The sequence below is a fragment of the Stegostoma tigrinum genome, chromosome 19 (genome assembly GCF_030684315.1).
Source record: "Stegostoma tigrinum isolate sSteTig4 chromosome 19, sSteTig4.hap1, whole genome shotgun sequence".
In the NCBI taxonomy this organism is placed as follows: Eukaryota; Metazoa; Chordata; class Chondrichthyes; order Orectolobiformes; family Stegostomatidae; genus Stegostoma; species Stegostoma tigrinum.
Genome location: NC_081372.1, coordinates 51,117,961 through 51,142,126, shown reverse-complemented (window position 1 = coordinate 51,142,126; position 24,166 = coordinate 51,117,961). Strand labels below are relative to the sequence as shown.

The 24,166-nt window shown below is 43.7% G+C and overlaps 1 protein-coding gene across 4 annotated transcripts in view; it reads left to right on the top strand.

Moving 5' to 3' along the window:
- ncoa5 (nuclear receptor coactivator 5) overlaps positions 1–5,695 on the top strand; it is a 34,494-nt gene extending 28,799 nt beyond the window's left edge. For all 4 annotated transcript variants that reach the window (XM_048550036.2, XM_048550039.2, XM_048550038.2 and 1 more), the window contains 3 exons: positions 392–591; positions 3,436–3,750; positions 4,267–5,695. In XM_048550036.2, the coding sequence (XP_048405993.1) occupies positions 392–591; positions 3,436–3,750; positions 4,267–4,922 (1,171 nt within the window). In that variant the 3' untranslated portion in view covers positions 4,923–5,695. The remainder of the gene's footprint in view (positions 1–391; positions 592–3,435; positions 3,751–4,266) is intronic.
- The last annotated feature ends 18,471 nt before the right edge of the window (positions 5,696–24,166 follow it).

Genomic DNA, 24,166 nt, shown 5'->3' with positions numbered 1-24,166 from the left:
CCAATCTCTGGCAGCATTTGTGTAGCAAGAAACTGAATAAATGTTTAGAGTCTGGCAGGATTCTTCAGAACAAGGACAGTTCATTCTCAACACTTGGAGTTCTCCTATCTAGTTTCTTGAATGCAATGACTAATCCCCAAGGTACTGCTAGGTGGAACTGGTCCCTCCTTCAGTGCATACATTTTTAAGAGGATTTTCAGTAGTGATACACATTTAATTACATCTGAATCTTCAGGCTTTCTTTCAGAAACTTTGCTTTTCTACTGCAGGTTCTGAAGTAAATAGATTTTAAAACTATTACATTAATGTGGTTTTGTTTCTGTAATATACTGTTCTAAAGACATTCAGTTATTTGTCTTGACCTAGAGACCTACTGCTTCTGTTTGGTCAGGGAATATGCAGAGTCTGTTGGTCGAAAGGTTCGTGACCTTGGTATGGTTGTCGATTTGATATTCCTCAACACTGAAGTGTCGCTTACACAAGCTCTTGAAGATGTTAGCAGAGGAGGCACAGCATTTGCTATTGTCATCACACAACAACATGAAATACACCGGTCATGTACTGTCAATATCCTGTTTGGAACACCACAGGGTAAGTATTGCCCTCTAAGTTATTCACTGTTTAACTATGCAGTAGTGTTTGGTTTTTATTTTATCTGGTGTGGAGTAAGTTTTGTTTTGGAAACATGAAATCCAGGTAGAATTTCTTGCATTTTGATTGAAGAGTTCATGACTTATAAACTGTAGGTGACCTATATCTCTGATGTTCCGTTTTTTTTTAGTATGATATTCTCTAGTTGGCATTCAGTATTCTTTCTGGAGGGTTTCTGATCTTTGAGGTAGGTAGCCACTTGAGTAGATTATAGAGCCCGCCAGGGCTGTCAGGTAACCTGTTTGACCTCTGGCTGGTTCATGAAGCAGTTGCAGGATTATGATCATAATGGTCAGCGTATTTTTGGATCATTCTGGCTTTATCAGTGTTATCCTAAAGTGTTGCTTTTTTCTTTTCGTCATTTTGACCTTTTGGAATGCAGCTGCCTTGATGTGCATCTTCCGGGTGCTGAGCTGAAAATTAAAGCGGTATGTTTTTGTTTGGGGAAGTGCATTGCTCAGTGCTGTTTTCTTGCTGTCAGCATTAGGTACTTTGACAACTGCTGAACTAGTCAGAGCACAGCAGTGTGGTAGGAGATAGTAGGAACTGCAGGTGCTGGAGAATCTGAGATAACAAGGCACAGAGCTGGATGAAGACCGCAGGCCAAACTGCATCAGAAGAGCAGGAAAGCTGACGTTTCGGGCCTAGACCATTCTTCACAAACTGGGGAGGGGAAGGGGGTTCTGAAGTAAATGTGGTGCGTGGGGAGGTGGATAAAGGTGAAGATAGGTGGAGAGGAGACATACAGGTCGAAGAGTCGGGCTGGAGCCAGTAATGGGGAGTTAGGGAGGACATAGGTCAGTCCAGGGAGGATGGACAGGTCAAGGGGGCGGGATGAGGCTAGTAGGTAAGTGATGGTGGTAGAGCTTAAGGTGAGAGGAAGGAACGATTAGGGAGGCGGGGACAAGCTGGGCTGGTTTTGGGATGCAGTTGCGGGAGGGGGGATTTTGAAGCTTGTGAAGTCCACATTGATACCATTGGGCTCCAGGTTTTCCAAGCAGAATGTGAAGAGCTGTTCCTGCAACCTTCAGGAGACATCATTGTGGCATTGCAGGAGCCCGGAAATGGACATGTCGTCTGAGGAATGGGAAGGGGTGTTGAAATGGTTCACGACTGGGAGGTTCAGTTGTTTAGTGTGAACTGAGCGTGGGTGTTCCACGAAGCAGACCCCAAGCCTCCGCTTGGTATCCCCAATGTAGAGGAGGCCACAACAGGAACGGCGGATACAGTATACCACATAAGCAGATGTGCAGATGAACATCTGCTTGATGTGGAAAGTCTTATTGGGGACTGGGATGGGGGTGAGGGCGAAGGTGTAGGGGCAGGTGTAGCACTTCCTGCGGCTGCAGGGAAAAGTGCCAGGTGTGGTGGGGCTAGAGGAGAGTGTGGAGCAGACTGGGGGGTCACGGAGAGAGTGGTCCCTCCAGAAAGCAGAAAAGAGTGGGGAGGGAAAAATGTCTTTTGTGGGGTCGGAGATTGCAAATGATGGAATTGTCAGAGCATGATGTATTGGATTCGAATTGAATGGTCAGATTGGACATGAGCTGCACATAAATGCCTTTCTTTGGTTAAGCTGCTTTAAGGCTGAGATTGCAAAGCCCAAAAATCCAGGATAAAGGTCAGTGTCGGTGCTATGTGGATATTTATCTCTGACCTACAGCCTTTTCATCACCTGATCGACAAACCCATTCAGTGGTTTTCATTTCCCAACATGAATTAAGTGATACAGATTTCTGTCTGATTTGAACAACTTTTAATGACAATCATGTAATCCAGGAGGTGCCACATCTCTGGAATGTCTCCCATGTGGATTTAGTATTCTTACTGACGAGCGTGTTTCAGTTAAACAGTGCATATTGAAGGACTTTGCTTTTCGTGTAGCTAGACCTTTGCATTATTCCTGCAGAAGAAATATTTTTAGGATGGAACTGAGGACTTTGAGAAAGTAAAAATAGAATTCTTCCTGAACATCACCGTGGAGATGTAGCACTGATGACTTGGCCTGCAATTCAGCCACAACCAATATGCCAAATTGTCACAAGTTGTTATTTAGTATGGGGCTTCTGGCATGAATCCAAGATCTCATTCTGGATGGTTAAAAACCCACTCCAGACCTGAAGGTTTGCTGTTGGCTTTTACAGTAAAAGATGCATCTTCTTTTGGCTATTCCCTTCATAGGTGAGGCATGGAGGATATGGGGTTCAGGATTTTTGAAATGGTATTCATTTTTTGAAATTACGTGGCTTATGCAAGCCAAATGTTGTCAAGTTTTGGATCAGTTGATATTTTGCATTACCTACTTTCTTTGATATTGGCAATAGAGACAGTTGTTTGGGAAATGTCCCTCTATGAAACTAGCAACCATTTTGATGTATGGTAGCTGATTGCATTGTGAACATTTTTCTGCTCACCATAACTTTTACTGCTATTTTGTCAGGAAGTGAAATATTGCCAAGCATTGTGATTGCAAATGCCACAAGGGTACATACTTTGTTCAGGTGTTAGTAAATGTAAAGTGTACCCAGATTAAGAATGGGAATGCGTTGAGAAGTTGATGCAGTGACTACTGCACAAAATAGCTAATATGTGATTTGATAATAATTGAGGCAAAGTTCAACAGCAAAGAATGCTGCTAAAATGGAAAATGATGTTTCCTCTTCAGTACATTGTTATTACAGCTTGTATGTTCAGTAAACTAACCTTAAATATTTAATCTTGTGGTAATTTTATAATTGACATTGGTAATTGGCATGTATAGTGAGATTTTACTTTTTTCATATCCAGAGCATCGTAACATGCCAATGGCTGATGCAATGATCTTGGTTGCACGTAATTATGAGAGGTACAAGACAGAAACACGTGAAAAGGAACGAGAAGAGATTGCAAGAAAGGCAGCTAAAATGGCAGATGAATTCATAGGGCGGGAAAGGGAGCCTACTCAGGGGGCTATGGAAGAGCGAGGAAATCCTCCTGGCATCCAGCCATTGTTGAATTTGCTTGCTGATGGAAGATACCTTACTGTCGAAGAAGTTGACAAGATCATTGAATATCTGAGAGAGAAGAAGGAGCGGTTACTTCGAGGAGGAGACTCCTTGCATGGTAATGTTTTGTAACTAATATTTGGAAATTCTGTGACTAGCTGTTCAGATGATCCAGTCATCTTTCACTTTTGGGTGCTGGCTAGACGAACTGTTAATCTAATTAACATAATCGTATAGCATACAATTAATAAAAAGGCACACAAAACCATAATTTTATTTCCCTCTGAGGAGCCATTACCGCTTAAAAGCACACCATAAAAATACCGAGTTATAAATGGCTTCCTTTGGAGGTATATCAGCACTGGTGTTAATGCTCTACTAAAAGAAACTGCTATATTTTCAGATACAGGTCTAATCTTTGTACTATGAATTAAATATTGTTAGTTAACAGTTAAAGACGTGCACATCTCCGTTATCCACAATGCAAAGTGTCTTTAGTAGACCTGATTCAGTTAGTAACATTAACTAACTTGCAGAGATAATTAAGTAGCAGTGATTTGTTTTGGTTTTCATTAGTCTAAAGTAAATTGAAATGGTTGTGATAAAGATGTCTTTTTATCCATTTTCTTGACAGGATCTGTTCACAATCCAGCTCCCATGCCTAGACCAAACATGGGTTCCGTAGGAATGAACCCACTTGATGCACAGCCATCACTACCACCTGCTCCATCTTTGAAGGGAGGACCACAAGACACACAGGCAGCACAGCAGCAGGAGTTGCAAGCCAAGATTTTAAGTCTCTTTAACAGTGGATCATCTGGCTCAAATACAAATACTGCAGGAGCACAGGGTCCAGCTTACGGAAGTGCATTGAATACCCAACCTCAAAACCGAGGAGGCCAGCTAGGTCTCAGTAACTCTTCCTATCTGTCTCAAGCTCAGCAGCGCATGACAGGTCCTAATTCACAGCTTCCACCTTTAATGAGTCAAGCAGTTGCACCGAGAGCCACTGCTATTCGCTCGCCTCTGCCTCAGGCCCAAGGTCTTTATGGCCAGCAGCAACCTAGAGGTCCAACCCCAAATCAGTCAAGTGCTTTGTCTCAGGCCCAGAGATCTGGTGTGGCAACAGGTATAAACTTTGATAACCCTAGTGTGCAGAAAGCATTGGATACCCTGATTCAAAGTGGTCCATCTTTATCCCACTTGGTAAACCAAGCCTCTACCCAGGTACCACGCCCTGGGCAGCCAATGAATCAGGCTTCTATGGCATCTTACCAGCGCCACTATTGATCCTGCGTGTAAAGGGGAGGGAAGGGAGATGCCCTTTATGGAGGAGCAGTCAGCACATCCACTGAAACCCGTTTAAGGCTTCATGTTTAAGATTTCATAAACAAATGTAAGTGGTTGAAAGAGTGCTTCATTTAAAAACTGGTTACTGTTTAGTTCCAGTGTATTGAGAGTCGCTTTTTATAGTAACCAGGCAATTGGCAACATTTTATAAAAGCACTCTCATCTTGGATGTGTGTGTGTGTGCGCGCGCGCGAAGCTCTACATTTGTTCATGAACAAAGCCTTAATCGCAATCACTTGGTTTATGTTGACATTGATCTTTTAAATAAAAAAAATTGAAATGTTAACTCAATGATTCTGTGTATTAAAGAATTAAAGCATGATACTATGTCTGAATCCAGTGTTTTTAAATGAATATTTCTAAAGATGTAACTAAAATCCAGGATAGCAGACCTTACTAAACAAGTTTTTATATTTTAATGTTTTGTCACCATTTTTTCCTTTTATAACTAAATTCTAGGCCAGACAGGTTGTCATTGTCATAATAGCCATGTAAGATTGACTTTTGTAAGTTCTGTGGTTTCCTGTTACATTTGTGATCCCCTTTCCTTGTGTATATTCTCCAGCTGTGAGCAAGTGCTTTACATGCCTAATTTGTAGCCAGTGCCATTTGCAGTTGTGGAATGGTGGCTGTTGTATATTTCTTGGTAGTTCAATGTTTGAGTCACTATTTTCATCTGGTTTGTAAAGAATAAAGGTTTCTCTTCCATTTTTCCCCCCTTTGGTTGTGTATGTATGTGTGCGTGTGTGTGCCTGTACTATGGGTGGGAAGATAGTTGTATAAGTACTGGTAACTCAAAAGGTCCAGAACCTGAATAAAGGAGAGTGACAGAAGTCATGTGGCAACCATTTGGGAGTCATTCCAGTTAAATTTGAAGCAGGCTTCTTACCACTGTGGAAATGTACACAAGCACTTATTGTAAAGTTAAATTTTGATCAGCAAGAGAATCGCAGCACCAGAAATTAGTATGAGACACCGGGGAAGTTTATTTTTTGAATCAAAAACATGAGATTTTGCTGAAATGCTTGAAAGTAATGGCAGTTGAGTCTGTGCCAACTTTCATTGCAACTCAGCTTGTGAGCAACATACTTGAGGGCAACTATGGACAAGTTGGGTATCTAGAATAATACTTTACAATTTAAATGAAGACACAGATTGACAAACTGAAGGTTGTTTAATAAAACTGAGGATTGGGTGGAGAATTTTAATGGACTTGTAGAATCTGCATATTTGCCAAAACATTTGAAGGTTCTGCACAAGTTGTGTGAAGTTGTTTATAAACAGATGTGATAGATATCAGTGCAAAATCGGGTAAGATTGTCTGTGGGCTGTGTCTTTTGATTATGTGGATGTTAAAACCCATGATGTTTCTCAATTTAAATGGTTTGCAAAGTCCTGATTAATGTCACCCATTCTCCCTTCCTGTAGTAATTCAGCCCAGCGTGCAGTGTATCAGTGATGTAAACCTACTCATCACTGGTCTTATTGAACACTTGAAATCTAGTTCTATTCAAAATAACCAGTGAAGGCTTAATAGTCCACTATCAATTGAGGAAGGTTGTTAGACCTCACATACTCAAACTTTGAATCTTTGTTACTTGCTTCAACATTTCCCTTACTATGTTGAGCCCAGAAAAACTGCCAAGTGACCACTTCAGTTTCTGAATAAAGTATAATGATGAAAAATTCAAATGGGTGCATTCTACCCCTCTGTTTACTTCTCCCATTCCTCCAAAAAATACAGGGAGTGGTTAGAAACAATGGTTAAAGCAGCAGTGTGTCTTATTACTTAGTTTTAGTAATGTTAGCAAAATTATGTCCAGTAGTCATATTATTTATGCCTGGATATATCTGTTATATTTTTGTGCATTAGTACTTACCTAAAGAGAATAGTCATCTGCTGTTTTGTAAGACCTTTTTTATGTATGGCAGAAGCTTAGAGACATAAATCTTTGGGGATGCAATTTATGTCAATCTTATTCTATAGGTGCATTCATACAACATAGAAATTATGATGCAAGGCAGGCAAGTTTGGTTCAGATGGTCGTAAGTGAAATTCATACTTGTGTTGAAATCTGTGTTCTCAGCTCGAGTGATAATGAAGTAGAGAGAAAGTTGTTCCCACATCTTTAAAAATGGAAAGTCAAGTAAGATCAAGACTGGAGAGATTCTTTACTGATAGCTTCAATTGCCACCCTGTGACATTAACTTTCTAATTTGATTGTTTTGGGATTGACCAAGGAGGAATGTTTGCAGATAGGGGCATGAAGAGAAACTAAATGGCACTGCTACATTGTTAGTATTGATAATGACCCCTCAAGATTTGAACAGTAATAATTACCAACTAAGCCTGTATCTTTGTAAGACTTGTTGATCGTGTACATCGTTAGAAGCCCTGTCAAGTATAATGACCTCTGTCTTGCACTTGATCACCAAAATCGATGATAAAATTGCACACAAGCCCTGAATCCCTTTTTCTGGTAAAGCAGTAGGGTAGCATGTACTTTTATTCCTTTATTGCTCAACAGGGTATTGTTTATGTTTAAGACACCTAGAATACTGTGTGGATAGCAGGACATGTGATCATTAGCCAGGCACATGACAGAGCAGAGACCAAACCATACGGGACCAATCTTGGCCTTGATAAACGTGGTTTTTCAGTTCATTGGCTGAGCGCACCTGACCTGAGATGGCACGAGCTCCATGACCTAATAATGCATCACCTGGCATGATACAAACCCCCAGAGTACCTGGTCGTTCACTTGGGAGATAATGACATAGGTTACATTCAGGCTAGTGACATAATATACATGGCGAAAGAAGTCCTAGGAGCACTGAAAGTCCTGTTAACAAAGACTACATTGGTTTGTTCAGAATTGCTCCCACGACCCCACTGGGCTTTTCAACCTGGTGCTCCACTTGAGAATGACAGAAGAACTATAAATGGGGTATTAAAACAATATATGGAAAATAAAGGCCAAAAATTCCTAGAACACCCTTTTACTGTCGAGTACCAAGGTCTTTTTATTGGTAGAGGTGATTACTTAACGGATGTTGGTTTAGATTTATTCAATTCCGCTTTGATGGGCAGTCTGAAATATTATTTAAGGGATGAGTTGATGCATAGTAGTTAGCTTGTTTCCCACTTGATTGACATTCCCTCTCCTGCTAGCTAGTAACCTGAAACCAGTTAGTGGCTGCTACACAACTGGCCTGCCTATGATTAGGTTCGTTCATGTGTTGGTCAGGACAGGGAGGATTCGTCAAATTGTCATCTTGGGGAGCTGCTAACCTACTAATACATCAATTGATGATGCAATATTGTCATGTAGACAAAATGGAAGTTGAACTGGGGTGCAGTGTTATTGCGTCCATACAGTATGTATATTTGACTTGTTAGAGAGCTTGCAGATTAGTACAGGGAGCATTTTCATGCCTGTTTCAATTGATTTTTGTTGTAATAAACGCAGGCTGATTGGCCTTTCGTCGTTAAGTGGTGTTGTGTTTTACATTTTGAAATGCAGTATTTAACTTCAAAAAGAAAGTTAATTTCGGTGGATGTGGGGAGGGATAGGGAAGTGATTGGTAGGAGCATGTCACAGTGCTGGAATGTGAGCAGTACCAGTTATCAGTGTGGATGTTTCTGTGAACTGCACCTCAAAAAAAATGTGCTTATTGTGTCAAGTGTTGAACATGAAATGCAGCATTACCCTCCTACAAATGCAAAATCTTGCAGCATTACTTGTGCAAATGCGGATAGTCTTGCATGATGTATCTTGATTCGCATTAATTTTTGAAGTAGGGTGACATGGGAGTTTTAAAAAATATGGTTGTTCTGGGGAAGAGAGCAAGAGAAGAAATTTGAGTTAAAAGTTTCAACTATAAAAATAACAAATAGACCAAATAAGCTTTTTGGAGTACAGAAAATGCATTTAAATGTAAGTGCAAGTTTAATTTAGCACGATTGCAGGTTAAATAACAGATTTGCAAATTGAAAACTACAGAACTATCTCTTACAATAAAAACTCCAATGCCTTTTATCAAGACAGTCTGGGTAGTACCATTGCTGATCTAGCTAGTAAATGGCGGAGTGCTAAAGGCTATGCTGCTAGAATTGCCCTGTGGTTTCTTTACCCACTAAAGGAGCCAAAATCTACTTGATATTGCCCTCTGTAGATGTATCTGGCCTTTACGTATCAGTTGGTGTACTTATTGTACACTCTTATGGAGACTAAATCCTGTCTCCACATTCGGCACTGAACATCCCAGTGATGCTGTGGGTGCTGGTATCGCTAACCTTGTGGCCTAGCATATCCCACACCCTACTACTGTCACCTAGATGGTATCAACCCATTTCAGTAGAGTGTAGGGGGAACGCAGAACATACTTAAATGATGTCTGCCTGGTGATGGTACAAAGTGGGATTACTTGCATGAAATATATTGGCTGTGGGTTCTGCAGACCTGACATATTTGTAATGGCTGAAGATGAATGTAATGAGAAAAAGCTCCACACAAATCCCTATTTTCAGTGATGATGGAGTTCAAGGCTGAAGTATTGGTAAGCATCTTAACCAGAAATGCCAAGTGGATGGTCCATCTCAGCCTCTTAAGATCCCAAGTAGCACAGATTTGAGTGTTCAGCTAACATAATTCACTCCTTGAGTGCTTGAAGGTGCTGGCTGCTACAAAAGCTATGGGCTCTGACAACTTGCTGGTTAAAAATAGATAGGTTTTGTACTCCAAAGCTTGATCCTAGCCAAGATGGTCCAATATAGTCAGGACTCCTGTCAGGTATCTACCAATATGGAAAATTGATTGGGAATGACTTTATCCAAAATGCAGGGCAAATGAAACTTGTTCAATTTTCACTGCATCAGTACCAGGAAATAAGCATCTTCAATGGCCTTAGTATAACTGCATCCCATACTGATAGCATTTGGTTACTACAGACCAGAAACTGAACTGGACCAGCCAGTTAAATACTGTGTCTAATAGTGTGTAAATTCTGTATGGTAAATGCTTTCCAGGGTGGCTGCAACTTAATTTGAAAAGCTTAACGTTAGCCTGGACAAAAATGCAGAATTGACTGGCACTGCATCTAACATCTTCAATATCCACTGACTACTACTGAGGCACAGTGAAGTTAGTATATTCCATTGACAAGATGCAATTCAACAACTCAGCAAGGCTTATCTTACACAGTTTACCAGTGGCTGGACCTCTATCATCTTGGATATAAAGTTGTTGTTGTCTCACACAGTTGTTCTATAATTAAAGAAATATAACTGATAGTGCACTTAGTCTGAGAGTCACCACATCTCCGTCAAAGAGAAAGGTTGAGAAGGCCGGAGCTTCAGCGTAACTTCAGTCAATATGGGAATCAAAACTGCATAGTGTATTATTTTGCATCACAAATCAGCTGTCATCCAACTGAACTAACTGACTCTAGAATGGCAAGAGTGGCAGGTGCACGAAAACTCCATCACCTGAATGTTGCCTTCTATATCACCATTCTGTTACTGTCGCTAGGTGACTCCTGGAATAGTGGTTAAACATTGATGTGCCCCTACTACAGGGACTGTGGCAGTTCATCACAATCTACTCAAAATGATTCAAGATGGGTAAATAAATAAATTGGCTGGCCAACAGAAGGCAGCGAGTGGTAGTAGAAGGAAAATATTCTGCCCGGAAGTCAGTGGTGAGTGGTGTTCCACAGGGCTCTGTCCTTGGGCCTCTACTGTTTGTAATTTTTATAAATGACTTGGATGAGGGGATTGAAGGATGGGTCAGCAAGTTTGCAGACGACACAAAGGTCGGAGGTGTCGTTGACAGTATAGAGGGCTGTTGTAGGCTGCAGCGGGACATTGACAGGATGCAGAGATGGGCTGAGAGGTGGCAGATGGAGTTCAACCTGGATAAATGCGAGGTGATGCATTTTGGAAGGTCGAATTTGAAAGCTGAGTACAGGATTAAGGATAGGATTCTTGGCAGTGTGGAGGAACAGAGGGATCTTGGTGTGCAGATACATAGATCCCTTAAAATGGCCACCCAAGTGGACAGGGTTGTTAAGAAAGCATATGGTGTTTTGGCTCTCATTAACAGGGGGATTGAGTTTAAGAGTCGTGAGATCTTGTTGCAGCTCTATAAAACTTTGGTTAGACCTCACTTGGAATACTGCGTCCAGTTCTGGTTGCTCTATTATAGGAAAGATGTGGATGCTTTGGAGAGGGTTCAGAGGAGGTTTACCAGGATGCTGCCTGGACTGGAGGGCTTATCTTATGAAGAGGGGTTGACTGAGCTCAGACTTTTTTCATTGGAGAAAAGGAGGAGGAGAGGGGACCTAATTGAGGTATACAGGATAATGAGAGGCATAGATAGAGTTGATAGCCAGAGACTATTTCCCAGGGCAGAAATGGCTAACACGAGGGGTCATAGTTTTAAGCTGGTTGGAGGAAAGTATAGAGGGGATGTCAGAGGCGGGTTCTTTACACAGAGAGTTGTGAGAGCACGGAATGCGTTGCCAGCAGCAGTTGTGGAAGCAAGGTCATTGGGGTCATTTAAGAGACTGCTGGACATGCACATGGTCACAGAAATTTGAGGTTGCATACATGAGGATCAATGGTTGGCACAACATTGTGGGCTGAAGGGCCTGTTCTGTGCTGTACTGTTCTATGTTCTATGTTCTAAATGCTACCCTAACAAGTGACACCTGTATTCCATGAACTGTCAAAGTAGTGCAAATCATTCATCTGGTATTATTTTTAAGCTACCTTAAAGCAAGCCAGAGAAAAGTTGTTTTAAGTCTGGCAGTGCTATAATTGTCATTATCACCATTGCAGTTGCACAAGAAGTAAATCTAAAGCCGTAGAATTGATGGTGGTATAAGACTAGAACTTGAAGTTTACTGCCACTGTAAATAGGGCCTGAATCTTAATGCTTTTTGGTAATGATGTTTTTTGTCAAGTTTCATGTTGGGTTTCTTCTTGTGACACCGAGCTTGTTTTCTTGTTGCATGTTACCAAGTCTGTTCAGTGACTGCCTATTTTCCCCCACAAAGGTGCCCCCCTTGCCCCATTCGATCACACTCCATACCTGGGACAACTCACCACCAGTGGGATATTGATAATAAAATGTGAGGCTGGATGAACACAGCAGGCCAAGCAGCATCTCAGGAGCACAAAAGCTGACGTTTCGGGCCTAGACCCTTCATCAGAGAGGGGGATGGGGGGAGGGAACTGGAATAAATAGGGAGAGAGGGGGAGGCGGACCGAAGATGGAGAGTAAAAAAGATAGGTGGAGAGAGTGTAGGTGGGGAGGTAGGGAGGGGATAGGTCAGTCCAGGGAAGACGGACAGGTCAAGGAGGTGGGATGAGGTTAGTAGGTAGCTGGGGGTGCGGCTTGGGGTGGGAGGAAGGGATGGGTGAGAGGAAGAACCGGTTAGGGAGGCAGAGACAGGTTGGACTGGTTTTGGGAATGTAGTGGGTGGGGGGGAAGAGCTGGGCTGGTTGTGTGGTGCAGTGGGGGGAGGGGATGAACTGGGCTGGTTTCGGGATGCAGTGGGGGAAGGGGAGATTTTGAAACTGGTGAAGTCCACATTGATACCATATGGCTGCAGGGTTCCCAGGCGGAATATGAGTTGCTGTTCCTGAAACCTTCGGGTGGCATCATTGTGGCAGTGCAGGAGGCCCATGATGGACATGTCATCAAGAGAATGGGAGGGGGAGTGGAAATGGTTTGCGACTGGGAGGTGCAGTTGTTTGTTGCGAACTGAGCGGAGGTGTTCTGCAAAGCGGCCCCCAAGCCTCCGCTTGGTTTCCCCAATGTAGAGGAAGCCACACCGGGTACAGTGGATGCAGTATACCACATTGGCAGATGTGCAGGTGAACCTCTGCTTAATGTGGAATGTCATCTTGGGGCCTGGGATGGGGGTGAGGGAGGAGGTGTGGGGACAAGTGTAGCATTTCCTGCGGTTGCAGGGGAAGGTGCCGGGTGTGGTGGGGTTGGAGGGCAGTGTGGAGCGAACAAGGGAGTCACGGAGAGAGTGGCCTCTCTGGAAAGCAGACAGGGGAGGGGATGGAAAAATGTCTTGGGTGGTGGGGTCGGATTGTAAATGGCGGAAGTGTCGGAGGATAATGCGTTGTATCCGGAGGTTGGTAGGGTGGTGTGTGAGAACGAGGGGGATCCTCTTGGGGCGGTTGTGGCGGGGGCGGGGTGTGAGGGATGTGTCGCGGGAAATGCGGGAGACGCGGTCAAGGGCGTTCTCGATCACCGTGGGGGGAATGTTGCGGTCCTTAAAGAACTTGGACATCTGGGATGTGCGGGAGTGGAATGTCTTATTGTGGGAGCAGATGCGGCAGAGGCGGAGGAATTGGGAATAGGGGATGGAATTTTTGCAGGAGGGTGGGTGGGAGGAGGTGTATTCTAGGTAGCTGTGGGAGTCGGTGGGCTTGAAATGGACATCAGTTACAAGCTGGTTGCCTGAGATGGAGACTGAGGTGTCCAGGAAGGTGAGGGATGTGCTGGAGATGGCCCAGGTGAACTGAAGGTTGGGGTGGAAGGTGTTGGTGAAGTGGATGAACTGTTCGAGCTCCTCTGGGGAGCAAGAGACGGCGCCGATACAGTCATCAATGTACCGGAGGAAGAGGTGGGGTTTGGGGCCTGTGTAGGTGCGGAAGAGGGACTGTTCCACGTAACCTACAAAGAGGCAGGCATAGCTGGGGCCCATGCGGGTGCCCATGGCCACCCCCTTAGTCTGTAGGAAGTGGGAGGAGTCAAAAGAGAAGTTGTTGAGTGTGAGGACGAGTTCAGCTCGGCGGATGAGAGTGTCGGTGGAGGGGGCCTGGTCGGGCCTGCGGGACAGGAAGAAGCGGAGGGCCTTGAGGCCATCTCCATGCGGAATGCAGGTGTACAGGGACTGGACGTCCATGGTGAATATGAGGTGTTGGGGGCCAGGGAATTGGAAGTCCTGGAGGAGGTGGAGGGCGTGGGTGGTGTCACGGACGTAGGTGGGGTGTTCCTGGACCAAAGGGGAGAAAATGGAGTCCAGATAGGTGGAGATGAGTTCGGTGGGGCAGGAGCAGGCTGAGACGATGGGTCGACCAGGCAGGCAGGTTTGTGGATTTTGGGAAGGAGATAGAAACGGGCCGTGCGGGGTTGGGGAACAATGAGGTTGGAGGCTGTGGGTGGGAGGTCCCCTGAGGTGATGAGGTCGTGAATGGTGTTGGAGATGATGGTTTGGTGCTCGGGTGTGGGGTCATGATCGAGGAGGCGGTAGGAGGTGGTGTCGGAGAGTTGGCGTCTGGCCTCGGCGATGTAGAGGTCAGTGCGCCATACTACCACTGCGCCACCCTTGTCTGCGGGTTTGATGGTGAGGTTGGGGTTGGAGCGGAGGGCTGCCCGTTCTGCGGGGGAGAGGTTGGAGTGGGTGAGAGGGGTGGAGAGGTTGAGGCGGTTAATGTCTCGACGGCAGTTGGAGATGAAGAGGCCGAGGGAGGGTAGGAGGCCTGGGGGTGGTGTCCAGGAGGAGGACTTGTGTTGGAAGCGGGTGAAGGGGTCAGTGGAAGGAGGGTTGGGTTCCCGGTTGAAGAAGTAGGCATGGAGGCGAAGACGGCAGAAAAACTGCTCTATGTCCGACCGTGACTGGTATTCGTTGATGTGTGGTTGTAGGGAGACAAAGGTGAGCCCCTTGCTAAGGACTGACCGTTCGTCCTCAGTCAGTGGGAGGTCTGGGGGGATGGTGAAGATGCGGCAGGGCTCAGTGTGGCTGTCTCCTCTGGGGTTGCAGGCTGTGGAGGTTGTGGGCGGAGCGATGAGGTCGTCGGCCGTGGGCGGGGTTCCGCCGGCGTCGACCGTGGGCGGGGTTCCGTCAGCGTCGACCGTGGGCGGGGTTCCGTCAGCGTCGACCGTGGGCGGGGTTCTGCCGGTGTCGACCGTGGGCGGGGTTCCGCCGGCGTCGACCGTGGGCGGGGTTCCGTCGGCGTCGACCGTGGGCGGGGTTGCGTCGGCGGTTGGAGGATCGGGGTGGGCGGCAGCAGCTGAGGTGAGGGTGGTGTGTGAGGTGTTGTATCTGGAAGTGGAGGTGGTGACTGCAGCAGCGGTTCCGGAAGTGCTGTGGCTGGCGGAGGCGGATGTGACGTCATTGGTGTGGTCTCCGGCCGTGTCCTCATGGTCAATGGCGGCGGGTGCATGGTGGGGGAGGGGTAGGGACAGAGTCGGGATTTGGGAGGCGCAGGAATCCTCTTGTGGGTGGCAGGGGCCCGTGAGTTGGTTGTACTTACGATTTTTGGTACCCAGTAAAGCTGAGTGGAACTGGGTGTTCAGTCTGTGGATCCTGCGGAGGATAAAAAACAGCAGGGGTCCTTTGCAGGTCTGGGAGAGGGAGGCTCTGAGCTGGGGCAGGCTGGATTGCAGTGCCTGGAGGTGCCGGCGCATGGCTGCGAGTGTCTGTTTCAGGACTCGCAGGGAGAACCGCTTCTGAAGGGTCTGAATGTTCTGGGTGTAGAGGTGGTCACGGTTGGAGCCAAATTGGGAAGGCTGAAATGTGGACTGTAGTCCCTCGGGGATGATCTGGTTCCGTAGGCAGGTGCTGAGGAAGGTGATGTGGCTGTGGTACCTGGTTTGCTTCAGGACATGGTCGAGCAGTTTCAAGGCTGAAGAGATTACAAGAGAGTTGCAATGGGAGAGAGATTCCCTGAGGTTGGTCCGGAGGGAGGAGGGTAACTTCTTCAGGTTAGGCATCCCTGGAAGAGGCTTCGCAGTGAGGTTAAAATAGTATCAGAGATAATGGGAACTGCAGATGCTGGAGATTCCAAGATAATAAAATGTGAGGCTGGATGAACACAGCAGGCCAAGCAGCATCTCAGGAGCACAAAAGCTGACGTTTCGGGCCTAGACCCTTCATCAGAGAGGGGGATGGGGGGAGGGAACTGGAATAAATAGGGAGAGAGGGGGAGGCGGACCGAAGATGGAGAGTAAAGAAGATAGGTGGAGAGAGTGTAGGTGGGGAGGTAGGGAGGGGATAGGTCAGTCCAGGGAAGACGGACAGGTCAAGGAGGTGGGATGAGGTTAGTAGGTAGCTGGGGGTGCGGCTTGGGGTGGGAGGAAGGGATGGGTGAGAGGAAGAACCGGTTAGGGAGGCAGAGACAGGTTGGACTGGTTTTGGGATGTAGTGGGTGGGGGGGAAGAGCTGGGCTGGTTGTGTGGTGCAGTGGGGGGAGGGGATGAACTGGGCTGGTTTCGGGATGCAGTGGGGGAAGGGGAGATTTTGAAACTGGTGAAGTCCACATTGATACCATATGGCTGCAGGGTTCCCAGGCGGAATATGAGTTGCTGTTCCTGAAACCTTCGGGTGGCATCATTGTGGCAGTGCAGGAGGCCCATGATGGACATGTCATCAAGAGAATGGGAGGGGGAGTGGAAATGGTTTGCGACTGGGAGGTGCAGTTGTTTGTTGCGAACTGAGCGGAGGTGTTCTGCAAAGCGGCCCCCAAGCCTCCGCTTGGTTTCCCCAATGTAGAGGAAGCCACACCGGGTACAGTGGATGCAGTATACCACATTGGCAGATGTGCAGGTGAACCTCTGCTTAATGTGGAATGTCATCTTGGGGCCTGGGATGGGGGTGAGGGAGGAGGTGTGGGGACAAGTGTAGCATTTCCTGCGGTTGCAGGGGAAGGAGCCGGGTGTGGTGGGGTTGGAGGGCAGTGTGGAGCGAACAAGGGAGTCACGGAGAGAGTGCCCTGGCCAAATGCTGTCAGTCCAAGGGTGCCTTGTTCAGATCCTGATGTTTGCCCCAGAAATGGCAGAGAAGAAAAAATTGATGCCCTACTTTACAGCTAGTAACCTGAGGCTATCTTCCTGGGATAGTGCAGGGGCAAGGACATCCCGTTCCTTGGGATCAGCAGACGAGGCCACGACGTCAGACTGCCAGCCTGGTCCAAAATTGCTGCCTGGGTCAGTGCAGTCTTAGCTGTCTGAAGGAATGCACAGTAACGTAGGAAGAAGGTTAATTATCTTCACTGGTGTAAGTGCTACCACTTTTTCTCCAACCTCGTACACTCACGTTTACTTTGCTGAAGTACCCGTCACCTGCCCAGGCTCATGCTCTACCACCCTCACTACTGCCTGCAACAATTTTCCCCTCGTTTGCTGTTACTCTTAGTTCTGACCACCATTAACCCTGCATGCCTCAGAGATAATAGGAACTGCAGATGTTGGAGAATTTCTGATGAAGGGTCGAGGCTGAAACATCAGCCTTCCTGCTCCTCTGATGCTGCTTGGCCTGCTGTGTTCATCCAGCTCTACACCTTGTTAACCCTGCATGCTTTCTGTACTGCCTACTCATTTGCTCAGGGTCCCTCTCTGTCTGTACTGGCAGTTACAGTTATGCTGTGCACTTTTCATCTCCCTGATACCCTCCACCTGCCTGCTCACTCCTCCACCCTGACCCCGCCACTTCAATTCCATAAGAGGGCACAAAGTGTTAAGACAGATGTTGGGCTGCCCTAAATTTCGCTCCTTGCCCCTTATGTGGAGAGGATCCTGACTCTGTCTGTGTGGTCGGTTGACTGGGTCCAAGTCTCTGATTTGATACTGGAGGCTGCTTTGATTTACTGTGCTGGCACCTGCTGTTTGAAGGTTATCTCCCTTTGCTTGACTGAAGACTGCTGACAACTTGGATAAGCATCTTGGCTTTGCTTCTATGCAAAGCAACATGGCAACATAACAATACTGAAAATCTGGTATCTCAGGCAGGGAGAGAGGCACCAGGGATGCTGTAAGTTTTAAGGTAGGCTCAAAGTGATTGACCACTAAGACAGCAAGCAAACTGCCCAGAGATGCAGCTTTAACCTGCCTCTGAGCTGGTTGCTTGTTCCTGAGTGCAAAGTGTCCTAGCATTACAATGATAGTTGCTGTTCCATCCTGAGATGCAGTATTGAATAACAAAATGTACCATAAGTAGATCAGAGGTATGCCATGCCTGTTTGACACATGTAGAATGCCATTGTCTGTAGAGGTAGGATGCCTTTGATCAGAGCTCATGGAGGGAGCCATCAGATGTTGGGATTGGTATCCAACATGGAGGTCTTTTGAAACAAATGGCAAGCTGGACTTGTCAGGCCATATCAAGAATTGTCAATGTCTAGTGACCTCACAGTGGATGCTAGGACAGAAAGTGAGATTTCTCAAATACTATCAATGCAAATCTTTTCTTACTATCTGGAACTTAACTCAAAGATGCAATGATTTACTCCCACCATCGAGAAAGTCTTCACTGGACTTCTTGCACGACTCTACTGGATTGCTCACCATTGCAAATGTCATTGAGAACCTTGTAAAATTCTGCCCCAATGTTAGATGTGGCTGAGAATAATACAATCTGGATTGACATTAATTGTGAGTCAGTCAAGAATAAGTTGAATCTGATTTTTATTTTCTTAATTATGAAATGTATACAGACAAAATTAACTCAATAGAACTTCCAATTTGAATCACCAGAAGAGGTAATGCACCATTTCATTGATCTTGGATCAGATTGCAGAGCTTGACTGTTGAATCTTCATTTGTAACAAACCAGCATTTAAGCACGAAAACTTACCTTATTCTTTTTACACATTGAAATAATTGCATATACCATTATGTTGCTTTTAAATGTAAATGTTTTTTAATTGACCTGTTCAGATAGATGATATTACAACTTTGTAATGAGACTGGAACCAGGACACTGCACCTCAAGAACGTTTGCTTATTGTTGTATGATTAGTTTTAATGTGTGTGATGTGGTACTGAGGCATGTAGAAGAAGCTGCTGCATTGTGCTCTAGAGCAATTAATTACGTTAGGATATTAGTGAAATTTATTGGGTCAAATGGGCTTTTCATCTACTTGAGTGCTTTATTTTCCGTCCTTTACCCTTTTTTTGTCAGCTGTTTGGAACTACACTATTCTGTTACACCGTTTTTTTCAAAAAATGTCAAATAACTGCATGACTGCTTTCCAAAAATGAAAATCAGGTGAATTTGTTATGATTGCCAGTCATGAAACTAGACTGGTGTATACTACAGATTTTGCCAAGGAAGACTCCACTTGGAGAGGTGCATCATAAGATTGTACTGATAAGTACCAGATAACAAGGTGTGGAGCTGGATAAACACAGCAGGGCCAAGTAGCATCTTAGGAACAGGAAAGCTGACGTTTCGAGCCCTGCTCCTAAGATGCTGCTTGGCCTGCTGTGCTCATCCAGCTCCACACCTTGTTATCTCGGATTCTCCAGCATCTGCAGTTCCTATTATCACTGATAAGTAAGTACCAGTTGATTTTTAAACTCAGCAAAATATATGTGTTGGCTATTCAAACAATATTTGTCTTTGTACTGTTAGTTTATAGCATTAATCTTGCCACAAAATTAATTAACTACAGTTGAAATAATACTTGTCCATGAAATAGTTATTGAAGAAATATACAACACAGAAGGTACACAGTACCTACCTTTCTCTGACTTTCTTTCAGTCTAAACTTCCTCATCAACATGTAACTTTGCCTTTAAAAGTTATTTATAACTTGGATTATATTTTTAAGATAAAATTTGAGTTGTGATTATAATTCCATTCTGAAGGATTAATAATTCTGATTCAATCCTTTGAAGAAACAGGAATTCCGGTATGATTCTGTGAATTAATACTGTGAGAGGCATCAGTTTAAACACTTTGCCTGCATTTATTGAAATTGATAGACGTTTGGAATGAGAATTATAGACTGATTACAGCATAGCTGGAGTCAACTGAGCTATTATACCTGTGCTGCCTTTCTGATGAATCGCTGCCACTGAGATGCCAGCTGTTGGTCAAACTATGAACCCAAGGGTTGATCTGCTGATATCACTTTCTATAGTTCTCGAGAACATAGAAAACATCCAGTATTTTCCACAAAGCGATCGTGTATTCAAAATGTCAATGCCCTGGAATTCTTCTGTACGTTACAATATAAAACGTTATGCACAAAAAGACTCACTTCCCTTCCTTTGACACTGCTTAAATACAGGGAAGTTAGCTAAACCTTCAAAAAGACAATTTAAATTTTTAATTTCCCATTTCTTTAGACTGATTTGGAAACAGGGACACAAAGTCATAATACCAGCCGTTAACCTCATAGCTTTCCTGTGGTGGTTACATTTTTTTTGCACTTTTTCAAATTTAAGCTTCAGTTCCAGGCATCTAGCATTGCTTGATGCAGGAATAATGATTGTGCACCCACTCAAAGAAAGAATTGTCATTCTTTCTCCAGAGGTCCAACATCACAGATGCCAGTCTTTAGCCAATTTCATTCATTCCATGCAACATCAAGAAATGGCTAGAGGCACTGGATACTGCAAAGGCTATTGGCCCTGGCAACATTCCAGCAAGAATATTGAAGACATTGACTGGAGTTCACCCCTGGTGTTGGTTCCCAAAACAAGTGGATCAACCAGATTCTGTGTAACTACAGATAAGTAAATTCTGTCATGAAAGCAAATTTGTACTCAATTCCAGGAAACTATCACTATACAGAAACAAGTGCTATCAACACAACATGAATTGTGGTAAACCTGTACTCAAATAAAAATGATCATATAACAGTTTCTTTACTGAGTATCTGGCATATCCAGACAAACAATTTGGGCAAAAGGAAAACTTTTTCAGCAATGTGTATATATTACATTTCAACATTCTGAGGGGTCAAAATTAAATGTTTGGGACAAGTTGTATATTTAACTTTTAAATTAATTAACCAACTAAGTAATACAAGATTACCAGAGGATTAGATAGGGTGGACAGTGAGAGCCTTTTTCCTCAGATGGTGATGCCTAGCACAAGGAGACACAGCTTTAAATTGAGGGCTAATAGATCTACAACAGAAATCAGAGATAGGTTCTTGCCTGCAACAATAGTAGACTCGCCAACTTTAAGGTCATTTAAATGGTCATTGGATAAACATATGGATGATAATGGAACAGTTTAGGTTAGATGGGCTTCAGATTGGTTTCACAGGTCGGCACAATATCAAGGGCCGAAGGGCCTGAACTGCGCTGTAATGTTCTATGTTCTACAACATGTGCTTCAGAACTTGCAGTGTCCATAGTCAAACTATTCCAGTAAAGCTACAATACGAGTATCTACCCAACAATGTGGAAGATTGCTTGAGTGTGTGTTGTGCCCAAACAGCAGGATAAATCCAACACAGTTGATTACTGCCTCTTCAGTGTAGTCTCAAACATTAATAACGTAATGGAAGATATTATCAACTGTGCTGTCAAACAGCACCTGCTCAACAATAACCTGCTCAGTTTCATTCAGCTTGGGTCCTGCCTGCATCACTCAGTCCCTGACCTCATTGCAGCCCCAGGTCAAACATGGACAAAAGAGTTGAATTCCAGACATGGTTGATCGTGACAACCCTTGACATCAAGACCACAAAGTGTGGCATCAAGGAGCCCTACGAAACCTAAGGTGATTGGAAGTAAGGAAGAATGTCTCCAATGATTGGAGTCAGGCTTGTCATAAAAGAAAATTGTTGTCACTGTTGGAAGTCAATCATCTCAGCTCCAGGACATTTCTGCAGGAATTCCTTGAGGAAGCGTACTAGGCCCAACCATCTTAACCTGCTAAATTAACAACCTTCCTTCATCATAAGATCAGAAGTGGAGATTTTCACCAATGAGCATACAATGACCAGATCTGTTCGTGACTCCTCAGATACTGAAGTAATCTATGCCCAAATGCCACAGGATCTGCATAATAACTAGGCTTGAACTGGCAATTTTCAATAAATTTTTGTACTACAATGCCAAGCAATTACACTGTTCCCCAAAAGAGAATATAACTGCTGCCCCTTGACTTTGTGTGGCATAACCACTACAGAATCCCCTGCTGTCAACATCCGGCAGTTACTATTGAGCAGAAACTAAACTACATTAGACATAAATACTTAGTCTTACAAAAGCAGGTCAGAAGTTAGGAATCCTGAAGTGCATGACCCACCGTTTGACTCCCAAAGCCTATCCACCATCTAAAAGACACAAGTCGGAAATGTGAGAGTATACTGTCCATTTGCCTGAACGAGGGCTCCAACAATATTCAAAAAACTTGACAGCAGTCATGACAAAGAAGCTCACTTGGTTGGTACATCTACAAATATTAATTTCCTCCACCACTGATGCTTCGTATTAGTAGCAGCAGTGTGTATCATCAAGAATATGCAGTGCCAAAATTCACCAAGTCTCCTTAGAGACCCTCTTCCAAATGCATGACCACTATTATTGAAAAAGTATAAGGACAGAGGATACCTAGGGACACCTTCCCTCCAAGCTATTCATTATCCTGACACAGCAATGTATTGCCATTCCTTTAGTGTCAATGGATCAAAGTCCTGGAACTCCCTCTCTTAATGGCATTGTGGATCTACCTAAATTAAATTGATTACAGCAGTTCGAGAAGACAGCTCAGCAACATCTTTTCAAGAGCAACTAACGTTGGACAATAAAAGCTGGTCCCATGAATGTATGTTTAAAAACAAAATTAATACTGGATCCAAGTGTATGATGGAATAATACGTCTAAGCTCATTTTGAAACAATAATGCACTGTTACACATTTTGTGAAGAAACAATGATTTTAGTTCTACACCAGAAATGGAAACTAATTCTATTCCAACCAATAAAATAGCAACACGTTTGATTTCATATGATTTGAAGTAGTGATGTCCATTTCCAAAGAGGTGATCTTCAATGGCAACTAACTGAATTTCTTTAATTTGTGGTAAATATTGAAAAGAACCATGATATAGTACAGACAGCTAATGTTCAAGGATTAATATATATTTGGAAAAGAAATACAAGATTGTAAAATAATTAAGTGTTCATAAATATTAATGTCTTATTTCCTCAAACACATTGCAATGCATTTGAGATTAGTTGTTTTCTGTACTACATAATCTTGCATTCATATAAGTTTTATCAATTAATTAGCACTCTTAAATGAGACTTGTAAACTATTCAGGAGGACTCTGAAGAAAGCACAATATTGTTCCTTTCTGACTAAATCATGTCATTCTGAAACAACTCAGATGTATTTAAATTTGCTACAATAAATATTCCAAAGAAACAACATTCCTTCCTTTCTGACTGTCTGCGTCCAAGTCACATGAAAGTCATCAAGAATAAACAACTATACAATATCCTAATTATTTCAGCCTTTCAAAAATAGTATTTGATAGCCTTTATTAAAATGTGCAGATCCATTTACATTCTGACAGTTTTCTTACAAGTTGAAAAATACATGCATTCAACCTTTGAACAGTAAGATGTACTACAGCACAGAAATACACGCCAGGGAATACACAGGCATTCAGACTCTTAAAGTCCTCTTTACATGAATTGATTCAAGAGTGCAAATATTCAAATACAGTGGAAGAATGTACAAGTATGATTATCAAAATATGCTTTATTTCTTAATATTTTAAATGCATCTTTTTGTATGGACCATTGAATTTGGTTCTCTAATTATAAAGAAATAGGATGTCGTCTTAGATTGCCTTGACAGTAGTTCAGAATTAGTAAAACAGATCACACTTTAGTCAAATGTATATCCTTTCAATTATACTTTTGAGTGAGGACCATTAGAGCAAAATGATTGTGTTCCTTCACTACAGAATTAAGTAAGAATTCAGGCAAACATAGAAACTAAAGCAGTATGTTTTAAGGAGTCAGCATTCCAAACATTGGCATTTTTTTTCTGTAGAACATTTGGTCATTTTTGGCCTTTATAATTATGGTTATTGTTATTGATCTTCAGCTTTAACGCTGTTGCTAAAGTCTTGAAACAAAAATTCCAAGGATTTGAAAGTAGTCACTTGGTAGCGCAGGACTTGAATATTGCAGAAAAGAGAAACATTGCTGAAGATTTTTGAGCTTGCACTGATCGGTATAAATTTGCAAGAATGCCAAATTTCAAACAGTCACAACAATTTATATTCTAGGAGAGAAAGATGCTGATTGATTGATCAGTCAACTGATTGAAGGAAGTGTTACAATTGAGAAATCTATAGCTTCCCAAACTCCGTGGTGACTCAAAAGAGGTGTGAGACTTGAACATATTTCTTTTGTTTGCAGAGATGGTAATCACTCTATTATGTGGTTTATTTATTCTTGTTAT